The sequence below is a fragment of the Chanos chanos genome, chromosome 2 (assembly GCF_902362185.1).
Source record: "Chanos chanos chromosome 2, fChaCha1.1, whole genome shotgun sequence".
In the NCBI taxonomy this organism is placed as follows: Eukaryota; Metazoa; Chordata; class Actinopteri; order Gonorynchiformes; family Chanidae; genus Chanos; species Chanos chanos.
In genome coordinates this window covers 32,965,056-32,981,191 of record NC_044496.1, presented here as the reverse complement: position 1 = coordinate 32,981,191, position 16,136 = coordinate 32,965,056, and the positions used below count along the sequence as shown (strand labels likewise).

The window sequence follows — 16,136 nt, the reverse complement described above, 5'->3', positions numbered from 1 at the left end:
CATCCAGAGGGTAACTAAGTAACTCCCCAGTAATTTCCACATTTCACCAACATTTTGTGTTTCTCTCCGCAGGCCAGTAATACCTGAGCCACTGGCCAACATATCACCCCATGACACCGCCACCACTATGGATATTGATGGTTCACCCACCTACACTGTTCAAGCACTGCAAGACTAGAAGCGCCATGGGGCCTGCATAGAGTACTTGGTAGACTGGGAGGGGCGTGTCCTCAGGAGCAGTGTACGGTCCCAACTGCAGACATCCTGGCCTGAATCTAATCCATGAACTCCACCAGAATCACCCAGACTTTTTGTCTCTCACTCCTGAGGTCTCAGCATTGCCCTGCTGCTGGGTCTGTGCATCAGAGAGTTAGTACTGTCATGTCTACTCCTCTCTCTGGTCTTATCTATCAATGTTTGATTACTAATCACTGGTTAATTCTGCTTATCATCTAATTATATTGTTCCCTGTCATTCATTATCTCATTGCTCCTAGAGTATACATACTCCTTGGTTTCATTCAGCACCCTGAGAAGTCTATAGAGTGGTCTGAGCTGTGTTATTGTGAATCAGGGTTTCTCCCCATATACTTTCCTAGTTTACTGTTTATGATTCCTATAATGCCTACATATACCTGTTCCTGTGTTTTGCCCTGTGGCCTGTCTCTCAACTTGTATTGGATAACAATTTAGTAAAGTACATTGCTCAGTACATGCATCCTGGTTCCCTTACTTAATGTGACACAATGCTTTACTTGCAGAACAACAGCCAACTCAAAAATACTCTGAGACTGTGAATGAACTGATCACTAACATAATAACATACCCACTACAAAGCATCTCAATAAATGACATACACTTCCTAGTCACCTTGATAGGCAACATACTACTTTATTACTCAGCTTACAGCATAATGAGTTCATGTCTTTAAAGAAAAACAAAATAATTATATTGTGATGCCTCTACTTTTTATATGAATTACGAGTCAGAAATTTAATGTTGCTGGCAGTATAATCAATAAACTCATTATCAATACTAGTTGGCCAACTAAACCTTGAACTGGAATTGGTACACACGATGCATAACTGTATGTTTGTCAGAACGCTGAAAGTCGAATTCAGTTGATTTAGCATGTTACCTCGCAGGAAAGAGCTGTTGACTCCATCACACTAGATGTATTACACCCTGAGATTCTCAGCAGCATCATCTGTTGGTTTGCTGTTCCTTACTTGCACAAAATACAACTTTATTCTCTCTTCCACTGTTGCTAGTGCTAAGAGCGCAACACACTTCAGTTTTTTTTTAATTACTATTATTATTATTATTATTATTATTATTATTATTATTATTATTATTATTATTATGGGGGCAGCCATTATCTAATGGTCAGAGAAGCGGGCTTGCAACCGGAGGGTCGCTGGTTCAATCCCCAGGACCAGCAGGACAAAATGGGCAGGAGGGTGGGTGAATGGCGCTTTCCCCTCCCTTAACATTCATGGCTGAAGTTCCCTCGGACAAGGCTCTTGACCCCTACGGTTGTGTGGCTGCCCACTGCTCTGGGTGCCTGTGTGCTCATTTGCTCACTGCTCATAGTGTGTGTTGTGTGTTCACTGCTTTGGATGGGTCAAAATGCTCATCAAATTTCCCCGTTTTTGGGATTAATAAAGGAAATAAACTTAAACTTATATAGCTGCATCAGTCTTAAGGGGTTTCTTTTTCTTCTCCCTGATTCACTTGGCAACACCCTTTGTTTTGTGTACTTCTTCTTAAAAATTTTAAATGGTTGTTAATAGTTAGGAAATAGCATTTTTTTCCAAGGTCCATTTTAGACAATGGATGTACCAGAGCACTCTAAATTCTTCCGGTGCTCCTGATGGGCAAACGGTGCCTGGTTTCAGGGTGTGTGTACACAGTCAATTCAAAGAGCTCAGGAAGTCTCACAGGAAATAAAAGGGAAAGACATTGAGTAACCCAATATTAGAAGAGCACATCTTTACACATACAGACACATACTACATATTAGACACTTTTTTTTTTAATCCCATGATTTCCTCATCTCTGTCCTACCAATACAGGGAAAAATCATTCAACCTGAATCCCCTGTCACGCACTGGTAAATTAAAGTTTGCCTCGAGTTAATCTATACAACACTTCAGCAAATGAACACTGGACAGGATCATAGGATCAAGAGGAATCAAGAGGAAATCTGTTTTTTATTGATCTTTAACCTCAGCCCACTTTGGTTATGTTTGTAACACTTTGATAATCACGAGTTCATCTGAATATACTTGAAAAAATATTCTCAAAAAGTAGGTCAAGAGGTTGGATTGCATTCCTTTGTAGTCCTGAAAGAATCATGTTTGTTGGAAAGTATAATCATCTACATAATTACAAATTGACTGGCTTCAGAATAGAAAGTTCAGACATTCTAGGTATATCCATGTTAAAAAGCAACTGTTTGTGATGTGACCAATCAATTCTTATTTATTTACTTACCTACTTGAAATATGGTTCACATATTAATGGTTTTCTATTATAAGATACACATTGCCTCAACAAGTTTCCTCTGACTGTGTCAAGAATCCTTTGTCACTGTCTGTTTGTATTTGCCATGAGCACAAACAGGTTTGTCCGGAGAGGAGAGAGAGAGAGAGAGAGAGAGAGAGAGCAGGTTCATAGGCCTATATTTAACTTTTAAATTTCTTCATGACCATTGTAACCCAAGTGGACATTATATATTGAGGCACAACCACTGCATATAAACAACCACAGACATCTAGATTCTGGCCGGTGGGGTCTGACGTATTGCTATATAAAGGCTGTGTGGTGACAGAAATGTGAGACAAGGGGTAAGAATGGGGTTACTGCACACATGGCTCCTGTTCACTCTGGTGAGAGCAGCTGATCTTCCTTGCAGGTTATTGGGGTTATTGGATCCTCCCCAGTTGAGGAAGGATGGTGAAGTGATCATTGGTGGAATTTTCTCATTCCACAACAGCTGGGAAGAGACCATACCCACCTATACATTAATGCCAAAGAAGCCACATTGTAAGAGGTAGGTCACAAATTTAGTCATTATTCTTACTTATTTAAGAAAATGCCAGTAGAACTTATGAGGAATTCTAAGAAACCACCAGAGCACAGCTCTATTTGGATTTTTTCCCTCTTCAGCAAGTTTCTGAAAATGTCATTTTTTGTCTTATCAGTACACTCAATTTTAGCACAATGGCTTCTTCGGCACTGATACAGATTGATGAAGAACCACTTATGATTTTGGTTCGGAAACAAAGTAAAAAAAAAAAAAAAAAATCACATTTTTTTACACATTCTTACTGTGTTGCAGATTACACACCACAGTATTTAGCTGTACTCATATCATCTCACAGTAACATTTGATTAAATAAATATTCAGAAACAGAGGTGATAAAAAATTATAGAACACTGTTTACACTCAGATCGCACAAGGTATTGCTTGATCAGTCTGAGTACTCCCTCCTGAGTAAGATACTCTTTTGCTTCAGAATATGTGTAGATCGCTTAATAGATATATTCAACTTTAAATGTGAACTGATTTTCATTTGCAATTAAATGATGAATATTTGTACTGTGCATTTTCAACAAAAAATGTATACACTAACTAGTCTTCTCTCTCCCTCAGTCTGAGCCTCAGAGAATTTAAAAATGCACAGACCATGGTGTTTGCCATTGAGGAGATCAACAACCGGACTGACATTCTTCCTGAAGTCACTCTCGGCTATAGAATCTATGACTCCTGTGGTTCTATAGAAATGGCAATTAGAGGTGCTTTGTCTTTAATTAATGGATATGGAGGTGGCACAGAGTCTATATACTGCTCAAAACCTGAAACAGTACAAGCTATAATAGCAGAAACATCTTCAACTCCAACTATTGCCATTTCTGCCACCATTGGGCCTTTGCATATACCTTTGGTAATACTGTATTTACCATGGCTTATTAAATGTTTGATAAGCCTATTAATTTGTAGGCTACACACTTAAATGTCTTTGATTAAATATCCATGATTAATTGGATAATTAAATGCCAATGTATTTTCTCACAAACTTACACAGATCAGCCATTTTGCAACATGTTCATGCCTCAGTGAGAAAAGAAAGCATCCGTCTTTCTTCAGGACTATCCCCAGTGATTACCACCAGAGCAGAGCACTAGCCAAGCTGGTCAAGCACTTTGGTTGGACCTGGGTGGGGGCTGTGTGCAGTGACAATGACTATGGGAACAATGGCATGAAAACATTCATAAAAGAAGCAATGCAAGAGGGAATATGTGTAGAGTTTTCTGAGGCATTTTTTAGAACGAACCCTAGAGAAAATATTTTGAGAATAGCCAACATTATTAAAAGTTCAAGCTCAAAAGTCATTGTGGCCTTTGTTTCTTATTCTGACATGGCGGTCCTTCTAAGAGAACTGTCCCTGCAGAACATCACTAGTTTACAGTGGATTGGTAGTGAATCCTGGATTTCTGACGTGAATATTGCCACAGGAGAATGGAAGCACTTACTTGAAGGATCCATTGGTTTTGCCATCCCAAAAGCAAAAGTCCCAGGCCTGGGAGAATTTTTAACCCATCTCAACTCATCCACGGAAATACCTCTATACAAAGAAGTGTGGGAGGCAATTTTTCAGTGTAGGTTATCAAAATCAGACAAAGTTGAGAGCACAAACATATGCACAGGCACTGAAAATCTGGGTGATGTTCAGAATGAGTACACAGATATGTCAGAATTACAAATTGCCAGTAATGTTTATAAAGCTGTCTATGCTGTAGCTCATGCTCTCAGTAACAGGCATGCCTGTGCAAAGAAGGAGCTTCACCAAGAGAGCACTCATATGTGCAAAAATACAATAAATGAGTCAGAACCGTGGCAGGTAAGCTTTGGTATATCTAAATAACATAAAGATAGGATCATCTGGGTGAGGAAAGATTTTATTAGACATCAGTATGGCATGGCATGACAAAAAATGATTTTTGAATGATGCTGGTTTTTCTTTGATGTATGAGAGTACAGGGTAAATGTACACCATTTCTACTTCTTTCAAGTCAAATTATTTTCAACAAAAATGTAGATGTCTCAGTCCCTGAGTATGTTCATCAGGATTATTAAAACAATCATCAGATTGTTTCGGTGCACTTGTCATATTGATATTGATATGTCATATTGTCATATTGAGTTATTCTTGTACTTTTTCACTTCCAATGATCATGTGTCTACCTGTAAACTTTGTAAATTTGTAAAGTATTTTCTTTTTTCACACCAGAATCAATTATTATTTACTTATTTTCAGTTTCACAGTAATCTCAGGATGGGCTCACTTATTTGACGTTATCTTATCAGTATGACTTCTTCAGTGTATCACTCTAATGATTAGATAATAGATTATGGTGTTTGTTTCTGACATTTAATGTGCAAAATTAGGGAAACTGAATTCTGTGGATGTTATTTTTCAGCAGGAATGGCTATTTTATCTTTAACCATATGATTTCAGGTTCTTAATGACTTGAAGAGAGTGCATTTCTCCATTGCGACTGGAGAGGAGGTAAACTTTGATGAGAACGGAGACCCTGCAGCAAGATATGACCTCCTGAATTGGCAGCAGGGTCCGCATGGACAAACTAAATTTATCAAAGTGGGTTTCTATGATGCTTCTTTACAAGAAGATCTTCAGCTTTCATTCAATAACATCAAAATTATCTGGACACAAAAACAGTATAATGTAAGCAAGTTCAGCTAAGTTGTTCTTTTAGAAATAGGTTGATCGTTGAGAAATTTGTTAACAGAGCTTTCGGAGTTTAACTGATCATATTTTACAGGTGCCTGTGTCAGTGTGCAGTGAGAGCTGTCCTCCAGGCACTAGGAAAGCTGTACAGAGAGGAAGGCCTGTCTGCTGTTATGACTGTATACCATGTGCTGAGGGAGAGATCAGTAATGAGACAGGTGCAAAGTCATACAGAGTTTAGAAAGTACAAACAAATTATTTAATTGTTTTCATGTGATACTGCATTTTCAGCTGATTCCACTTTTAATGTACAATTTTAATGTTTGATTCACAGATTCCATAACATGCTTCAAATGTCCACTGGAGCTTTGGTCAAATGAACTACAGAATGACTGTGTCACAAAATTCATAGAATTTTTGTCATTGAATGAAAAGATGGGAATAATTGTGGTGGCATTTTCATTGTTGGGTGTGATTTCCACAATAGGCATTGCTATAATTTTCTCTATGCATAAAGACACACCTATTGTGAAAGCCAACAACTCAGAGCTGAGCTTTCTCCTGCTCTTTTCTCTAACACTGTGTTTTCTCTGTTCACTTACATTCATTGGTCGACCCTCTGAGTGGTCCTGCATGTTACGCCACACAGCTTTTGGCATCACCTTCGTCCTCTGCATCTCCTGTGTTCTGGGGAAAACAATAGTTGTGTTAATGGCCTTCAGGGCTACACTTCCAGGCAGTAATGTCATGAAATGGTTTGGGCCCCTACAGCAGAGACTCAGTGTCCTTGCCTTCACTCTCATACAGGTTCTTATTTGTATGCTGTGGTTAACAATATCACCTCCATTTCCGTTCAAGAATATGAAGCACTACAAAGAGAAGATCATTCTAGAATGTGATGTGGGTTCAGCTGTAGGTTTCTGGGCTGTGCTGGGTTATATAGGACTCCTGGCTGTCCTGTGTTTTGTGTTGGCTTTTCTGGCCCGCAAGCTGCCTGATAATTTCAATGAAGCCAAATTCATCACATTCAGCATGCTGATTTTCTGTGCAGTGTGGATCACCTTTATCCCAGCTTATGTCAGCTCTCCTGGAAAGTTCACTGTGGCTGTGGAGATATTTGCCATTTTAGCTTCCAGCTTCAGTTTACTATTTTGTATATTTTTACCAAAATGCTACATAGTTTTGCTAAGACCAGAAAGGAACACTAAAAAGAAAATTTTGAGTAAGCTGTAATGATTGCATTGATGATGAATATGTAAGATGATAAAACTCCATTTAAAAATCAAGTCAGATTGTGAGTGTATATTGTAATAAACATTTTCTGATAAGTATTTACAGTTCTGAGGAGGGATTTTCAGCTATCTATTTATTTAATGTAACAGTAAAATTTGACTGGCGGTCCTAATATATCATGAAACTGTATATCTTCTAAAATAAAAGATTAATTGAATTGAATGAAAATGACATTTATTCTTTTGTTAGTTTTCACTTCAGCACCTAAAGACACTTTAGACATAATGTACATGCCTACATCCTACTGATTGGGGAGTGAATAATATATCCTTTGCTCAATTTGCCTCCCAGGATTCCAGGCTCCAGAAGGGGGCTTGGCCACATCGCTCTAGCGTACCTATAAACAATGCTACGCCTTGAACTCCTGTTGATTGTTTTACAAATCCATGCTAAGGAGTCTGTCTGCTGGTTGTGGGGCACAGCTGATCTTCCAGAGTTTACCAAAGATGGGGACTCCAGCATTGGAGGCATCTTCACCTTTGTCACTGGGAACAATAGGGAGATACCAACATTTCAGAGCTTACCAGCAGAACCAAAGTGCAAAAAGTGAGTATTCTGGCCAAAATTTAATTTTTTCACAATCCTTTTTCATTAAGCTGTGCTGTGAAACTAAAATATTGTAATTCTTTGCTGATACACTGATTTAAAAAAATAAACTGATAACTATAGTATTTATTTTGAAAATCTTTTTTATAATCGATCTGAACCTTATTTTCTTCAGTCTAAACTACTGGGAATTCAAATTTGCTCAACCCATGATATTTGCAATTTAGGAAATTAATAAAAACCCAAATATTCTCCCCAAACTTATGCTTGGATATAAAATGTACAATGCTTGTGGATATTGAAACATCCTCAAGTCTGCTGCTGCACCACTGAATGGACAGGAGGAACTGATTAATGAAAACAACTATAACAGAGCAGATACTGTTCAGGCAATCATCGGCCACTCTGCCTCAAACCCCACCACTGGCTTTGCAAGAATACTATGGACGTTTTGTATACCACTGGTAGGAGACAGCAGTCATTTATTCTATACATGAAGATGAAACTTGGGTCAAACAGCTATCTAAATGATTTGGCAAGGGAATCCATATGCATACTAAGCCGCATACTCATAACTAGGCAGCAAGTGGTCACCTGAATTTATGAAAGTACATTCATCACAAATAAATACATTCTGCTCATTTTTAGAGTGAAAACATTAAGAAAAAGAATGTTATATTGTCTCTCTCTTGCTCAAATTTGCCTGCACATAGATCAGTCACTTTGCTACCTGTGCTTGTCTGAGCACCTGAAAAGAATTCCCCTCCTTCTTCAGGACTGTGCTCAGTGATTATTACCAGAGTAAACCACTGGCTCAGCTGGTCAAATACTTTGGCTGGACTTGGGTGGGTGCAATAAGCAATGACAATGACTATGGGATCAATGGCATTACTAACTTCATTCAGGCTGCCGAGGAGGAAGGAGTGTGTGTTGAGTACTCCGAGGCCTTTGAAAGCACAGGCCCACGCAAGCAGCTACTGAGGATAGTGGATGTCATCAGACAGTCCACCTCAAAGGTAGTAATGGCCTTCATGTCACACAGAGAAATCAAGTTGTTGGTGGAGGAGTTGCACAGGCAGAACATTACAGGATTGCAGTGGGTCGAAAGTGATGCCTGGATCACAGACAACTCTCTCACAGACAGTTTGGGCCATGCTGCTCTCACTGGCTCTGTCAGGATTGTTGTACGCAAGGCACAGATCTCTGGGCTGGGCCAGTTTCTACACGAAATCAACCCTTCTCATTTCCCAAACACTGTGTTTCTCAGAGACTTTTAGGAAACAGTGTTTGACTGCTCTTTGAGTTCACAGGGTGTAAACGATGGAAGGAGGAGATGCAATGGCTCTGAGCTCAACGTACACAACGTACACAAAGAGATGTACACGACGAGTTCACAGACACGTCACAGTTAAGATTCACCAACAATGTTTACAATGCCATGTATGCAGTGGCTCACGGTCTGCACAACCTGTACACATGTGAACCAGGGAGAGCTCCATTTGAGAATGCTAGCTGCGCTGATCCAACAAGAATACAACCACGGCATGTGAGGAAAAAACTGTAGAACTACTTCAAACTTAAAAAAAAAAAAGAAAGAAGAGGTTATATTGTGATATTTCTCTCAGACATTAAATTTATAATCTCATCCTTAATTATACTGGATGACATTTATCCATGATTGGTGTCAAAATAGTGTTGAAAGGGCGGACAGGACATGACACAGTAAACATTTCACTAAGACTTCCTTTTCATTCATAGACAACAAGACAACAGCCACACAAGGTGTGGAACAAATTAATTATCATGCACGTGTGTGTGTGTGTGTGTGTGTGTGTGTGTGTGAAGCAGGTGCTTGTGTCAGTGTGCAGTGAGAGCTGTCCTTCAGGCACTAGGAAAGCTGTACAGAAAGTAAGGCCTGTCTGCTGCTATGACTGTAGACCATGTGTCGAGGGAGAGATCAGTGATGAGACAGGTGATGAATGTGTGGTTGCTCTTTTAGCAATGGCAGTCCATCAAAACTGGATATACATAAGCAGAACCATGTATGGTTACATCAATGCATAAATGCATAAAACACAAAATAATACGTATACGTTTAAATACATTTTACCGTAAAGAAAGCAGATCCAACAGGATGCTGTGGAACAATAAATTAAATTAAAATAATGAATACATCACAGATATCAAGTATTTTGCTTTCCATTCCATAATAATATTTTCATTTAAATGCAGATGCATCAGAATGTGTGAAATGCCCCACTGACTACTGGTCCAGCAGGAGAAGAGATGGATGTGTTCAAAAAGACGTGGAATTCCTGTCATACACTGAAGCATCATTTTAATATGTTTAGTTTTATGGGAATGTTCTTAACAGTTATTACATTTGTAATATTCTTCATGTATAGAAATACTCCCATTGTGAAAGCCAGCAACTCAGAGCTGAGCTTTCTCCTGCTCTTTTCTCTAACAATGTGTTATCTCTGTTCACTTACATTCATTGGTCGACCCTCTGAGTGGTCCTGCATGTTACGGCACACAGCTTTTGACATCACCTTCGTCCTCTGCATCCCCTGTGTTCTGGGGAAAACAATAGTTGTGTTAATGGTCTTCAGGGCTACACTGCCAAGCAGTAATGTCATGAAATGGTTTGGGCCCCTACAGCAGAGACTCAGTGTTCTTGCCGTCACACTCATACAGGTTCTTATTTGTGTGCTGTGGTTAACAATATCACCTTCATTCCCGTACAAGAATGTGAAGCACTACAAAGAGAAGATCATTCTAGAATGTGATGTGGGTTCAGCTGTAGGTTTCTGGGCTGTGCTGGGTTATATAGGACTTCTGGCTGTCCTGTGTTTTGTGTTGACTTTTCTGGCCCGCAAGCTGCCTGATAATTTTAAGGAAGCCAAATTCATCACATTCAGTGCAGTGTGGATCACCTTTATTCCAGCCTATGTCAGTTCTCCTGGAAATTTCACTGTGGCTGTTGAGATATTTGTCATTTTAGCCTCTAGCTTTGCCTTACACTTTTGTATTTTCATACCAAAATGCTATGTCATCCTTTTCAGGTCAGATTACAATACAAAGAAGCATATGATTTGGAAAACAACTCATTAACTGCAATTCTGCATATTATAAACTGTAAGATTCCCATCACACAGCTGACCACATGGACCTTTAATTAATCTTATCAATCTGTCTTTTCACTTATTATAATCTGCATGATCACTGCATATGTAGTGACTGCAAAATCACCATAAATATGTTGATATGATTATCAGTCATTCACAGAAAATACAGTTCTTAAAGATTACTTGTCTAATAATGAGTAAGCAACTTCACACAAACAGTATAAACAGAAGTCTCCAGGGATGTCCACAGAGTAAAAAGCTTCTGAACTAATTTTAAACAGGTGAGAGATTCCCTCTAGTGGAGACAGTTTGCCCTGCCATGTTAACAATATTTACATGGTGCATTTGCTAATTCAGAGAGGTGGCACCTCCTGTGTGCCAGACCAAGTGTATGATACTGGATAGCTAACTATTCTTTGTGAAAAAGGTACTGTGGAAAAAAAAAATCTCCTAATCCTAGCAATTTCCCTGAATCTTTAAAATTATAGATTTCACATCCAGATTTATCTGCAATTAGAATATATGATTATTTTCATTGACAGAATATACATACACTAACAGTAAATTTCACCTAGTAAGATCTGTTTTGTCCAATGTTAAATTTCATTTTGTTTTGTCATCTAGAGTCTCAACATGGCCAGTGGTGTTAGAACCCCAAAAAAACCCATGTGTTCTATAGGTGTCTGAAAGATGACAGTTCAGAACAGGGTTAATGCAATTACCCTACACTTCTGCCTGTCTTTTAAAAACAACACAAAAAAAATCTGAACCTTTCACTGTTTACACAAACAGTCCCACTCTGCAGCTGTAGTCAACCCAGTCCCTGTTGTCAAGTCTCTTGAATTTCATTATTAGGCCATGTGCACTTAGGCACAGAGCTGCTTTGGAAAGATACTTTCCATACCACTGGTATGCTACCTGAAAATTAGCATGCGCAGTTACACACATTTACATATGCTGTATCCAATTTTTGTGCTCAGAGATGTACAAACTACCAAATAAATGTCATTCCTGCTCAGCTAGTGGTATGTTGCTTTTTGACCCCTAGAGTCGTTTCACAATAGACAGTTGTACCTCTGAGATTCTGCCACTGTGTTGTTACTCAGTTGGCCTTTCCACCTGTCTCTTTGCAGAAGGAGAGAGTATATAAGTATGAGTTCTCCTCAGCTGGAAATCTGTCTGAGACCAGCCTCTGATATGAGAGCAGTAGCATTGGTACTACTTGCTCTTTTAATAAGGGCTCCAGATACCTGGTATGGGTCATTTGGTCATGTTGAATCTGGAACCCCCAATAAATGTGCTCCAGGAGGAAGTGATATGATAGATGGCAGACACTGTTGTGTTGTTTCAGCTCAGCACAGAGTGAGGGTCCTAAGGACACGTGACAGGTGAGTAATAAGTACATTTTTTTCTCTGTTTGTCCCTGTTTTATCTCTCTATTTTATTTCTACATTGTCATAGATTCCAGACTGTCTTGTTTAATACAGCTATACAATTTCGCTTTTCTCTCTCTCTCTCTCTCTCTCTCTCTCTTTTTTTTTTTTTTTTTTGTAACCCACATCCAAGAAATGACTTAAAAAGAAAACACAAAAAGTTTTCTCTCAAAACAGAAATTGTGTGCTGTTTTCGTGCCTGTTGCAATGTGACTACAAAGCTTCGTGGCACACTTTGCCTGGTGCAACCGCTTATCACCCCTTTGAATCTGTAGAAATGCATGAATTTACTGTCTCATCAATATTTCAACCTGTGACAGAAAATAATGCTCTTACACAGGGCAGATAGATATGACCATGTGATTTACTTTGCAGGAATACAAGCTGGTTTGTATGCCATCTGTTTGATATGCAAGCTGTGAAAAGTAAGAGCAAGTTTTCTTTCTTCAATGTGTTCAATCAGGTCACTCATGGAAGATCAGACTACCTGTGCCATCAGGTTTAGGGGAAACATCAAAGGCTTAAATGAAATCAGTTTGTTCTCCCAGCACCCCTCTGTGTGTGGGATCCTGAGACTGCAGGCACTCATTAAGGATGATATACCAGTGAGCTGCTTATATGCATCACAGGTGAGCTACACTACACTGATTGTCATTTCACAGGTGAGCTACACTACAGTGAGTGTCATTCAAAAGCTGTGCATACATACAATGAGAAAACTTTCATGTGCAGATAATTATGTCTAATAAAAACGTATTATATAAGTAATAAAACGTATATAAGTTATGTATGTATGTGTGAATGCATGTATTTATATGTGCCATATTTTTTGTATCCACAAAATTGTGGATTGCTTTTTCATGAGAATAAATTGATTGGTCAAGGGTGACTAAGTCATCATTGTATGTGAATTTACATCTCATCATTTTCTGTTGATTCATTTGTATAGATCTGGTTCCTTTCCACATGTAGCAGATATGCCTGGTCTGTGCTGCAAAAAATTGTGGTCAGTAACAGTTTCAAAGATATAGCTCTATTGCAAGTCAGGAAACAGCAGGTCTGGAGCTGTTTGACTGTTTTGGAGTTGTTTTGGAGCTGTAGGGACAAAAGAAACATGATTCATCCAAGCGTTAAATCTGAAGTACAGAAAGTGGACAACTGCGTGGACATACATGGAAAACAACCATTCCACAGACAACTGTGCTGCATTGCAGACAGCATTAACAATTGCATTTCCTCATCCAAGATACAGAACTTAACTAAAATAATGAATGTAAGAGACATACAATACACTGGAACTGAATTTTGGACCACAAAAAATTGCTTTGCTACAGCTGGGTGCAACAATTGCATGTTTGGAACATTATTGTTTTCCAGCCTGGCATCTCTCATACCAGGTTTTACTGAGACTGTATTGAGTCAGAGGCCTTCGAATATACCACAGAAAGCTTTCTTCAGGACCTTCTGGGAGGATATGTTTTATTACAGTCTGTCTATCTCTGTATCATCAATCAAGTGCCATTCTACTTATACAGTCTACAGGGCATTATGTGCACAAACAGCCACCATCCCAGTAATAAACAAGAGAATTTTCCTTCGCTTTCTGTGTAATGAATTACAAACACACAAGGTATGACCAATCTCTGACAGATATATACTCACATGGTATATATCCTGAGCATTAACAATAAAGAGGCCGATATCTTAGTATGCTGCCACAGTAAATGTTCATAAAACTGAAAAACAAACAAAAACCTTAATCTCTGATGGCTAATCTTATAGTTTTCAGGAAGTTTATAAAGGTGAAATTATTGTCATGAATTTCATATAACTGACATATTTTTGTTTCTTGTAGCTGCTGAAGTCAACATGTACCCTACACAGTCTACTAAAGAGATTGACAAAGGCAAATGCAATACCAAAATGCCACTTTAAATCAGTTGTTTCTACTAACACAAGAATCGTTTGGGAACAAGGTGACATTTTCTTCTTCAGTTCTTAAAGTTTGGATTTGATGTGGCTTTTCATTCATGTTTTTTCTCCTATATGGCACACAATGTAAACTGTTTTACCAATATAATTTTAAAAATTTCTTAGAAGAGAGAGCAAGATACAGAGAAAGAAAGACAGAGAGAGATACGGTGTGGTACCAAAAGTTTCAGGTTTGTTTACTAAATTGCCAGGAACATCGTGAAATGTTGTATTCATTCAGCTGGTCATTATTACTAAACAGATGATGTCTATGCTCTGTTTTAGCTGCCAAGGATAACAGTCCACCTCTAAAACGAAGCAGGAATGCAGATATCAGTAGAGTGACTGTTGGACTGCTGCTAACAGTTGTGTCCCTTCTAATAATTTTCATCATAGCACATATGATTTTCGCCAGCTCTCAACTCCACATACTCACTTATTCAGAGCTTTGCTTACTGCTGCTATTCAAAATGACATGGTGCTCTTTCACTCCATATATTTTACTAGGGCAGTCCCTTGAGCTGTCATACACACTACGGCAAAGAGCCTTTGATAGGATCTTCATTTTCTGCATCTCCTGTGTTTTAAGAAAACCAGTGGTGGTGTTTATGGTTTTCAGAACAACACTTTCAAGTTGTGAAATTTATTGGGCCACTAAAACAGAGACTTCTGTCTTCATTACTCTGTAAGAGCATGAAACACTACAAAGAAAATTTTATTCTAGGATGTATGGTGAATTTGGCCACAGCTTGCTGGTCCACATTAGTCTACATAGGACTATTTGTTTCCTTGTACATATTTGCAGCCATTCTTAGAGGACTGGTACATTTTGTTGTGACCAGCTGCTTTATATTGAGAGTGTATGTTCTAGTGTATATGTCAGTGTGGATTGTATCTATGCAAATTTTAAAAGCATCGCAAAAGGTACAATATTTTCCTGGCAATGTCTAAGCAATAATGTTCAAGATTAACTTTTCATTAGAATTATCAGGCATATGACACAAGTAGAAAGAAAAGAATAACCAAAACAAGCAAGGTGACATCTCTTTTCAGTTTCTTTAAACTTTTGTGTTCCATAAAGGTTTAAGAATATGTAGACTTAGCAGTATGTTAAAATGGCCAACAATACTTTGAAATAAAAACATAACTTCCCTTTTACACTCAGTTTGTTCATGATCTGACTGTGGCCTGGTTGTCATTAATGATCCTTATCATTAAATAATAGATAAATACAAAGCGTGCTGTATATAATACTGCTTAAACAATGGAAATGTTTGAGTAAACAAGGGACACGAGGTAAACTGAAAACAGATGCTTTCACATTAGTGTGACTGAACAATTTTGAATAAAATGGTGTAAAGAACACAAACAGCAGCGTAAGATGTTTGAAATTGAGTCTTGAGTCTTCCTTTGCCCCTTCTTGACAAGGAAACAATGCATGTGTTTTTTGTTTTTGGCACATGCCAAAAGAGATCACAGACCTAATTGCTTGCTTCCCCTCATGAAATGTTCTAGTGGCAGTGTCATGGTGTTGGGTACATTCACAGTCACCAGTCAACAAAACACCACACAATTAAATTTCTCGTGGAAGTTTAGTGTTGTTGGGTGGTGCAGTGGGTAGCACTGTTGCCTCACAGCAAAAAAGACCCAGGTTCAATTCTTGACGGGATGGCCATGGTCCTCTCTGCATGGAGTTTGCATGTTCTCCCTGTGCCTGCGTGGGTTTCCTCCAGGAGCTCCGGTTTCCTCCTGCAGTCCAAACATATGCAAGTCAGGTGAACTGGAGATACTAAATTGCCCCTAGGTGTGAATGTATTTGTCTGTGTGTAGCACTATGTGTGGAACAGCATTACTCCATCGCAGGGCAGGACTGGCGACCTGTCCAGAGTGTTTCCCCGCCTTTTGCCCAATGAATGCTGGGATAGGGTCGCATCCCCCATGATCCTAATTAGGATAAGTGGTTTAGATAGTGAGTGAATGAGTGAGAGTTTGGTGCTGTATTGTTCCAGA

General features: G+C 38.8%; 1 protein-coding gene and 1 pseudogene across 1 annotated transcript; both read left to right on the top strand.

Annotated features, from left to right (window-relative positions):
• The first annotated feature begins 2,917 nt into the window (after positions 1 to 2,917).
• Positions 2,918 to 6,988, top strand: LOC115828650 (extracellular calcium-sensing receptor-like). Its single transcript, XM_030792712.1, has 6 exons — positions 2,918 to 3,054; positions 3,658 to 3,949; positions 4,091 to 4,906; positions 5,525 to 5,752; positions 5,850 to 5,973; positions 6,090 to 6,988. Exons 1-6 carry the CDS (start codon positions 3,029 to 3,031, stop codon positions 6,986 to 6,988), a joined length of 2,385 nt encoding a protein of 794 aa, XP_030648572.1. The 5' UTR covers positions 2,918 to 3,028.
• An 815-nt stretch (positions 6,989 to 7,803) lies between these two features.
• On the top strand, positions 7,804 to 10,708 carry LOC115804759 (extracellular calcium-sensing receptor-like; annotated as a pseudogene).
• The last annotated feature ends 5,428 nt before the right edge of the window (positions 10,709 to 16,136 follow it).

Excerpts from the sequence above, each read along its gene's own strand:
- LOC115828650 (XM_030792712.1), top strand. The coding sequence starts at position 3,029 with ATGCCAAAGAAGCCACATTGTAAGAG. Across the intron at positions 5,753-5,849 it reads GGACACAAAAACAGTATAAT|GTGCCTGTGTCAGTGTGCAG; the intron begins GTAAGCAAGTTC and ends CATATTTTACAG. Across the intron at positions 5,974-6,089 it reads AGAGATCAGTAATGAGACAG|ATTCCATAACATGCTTCAAA; the intron begins GTGCAAAGTCAT and ends TTTGATTCACAG.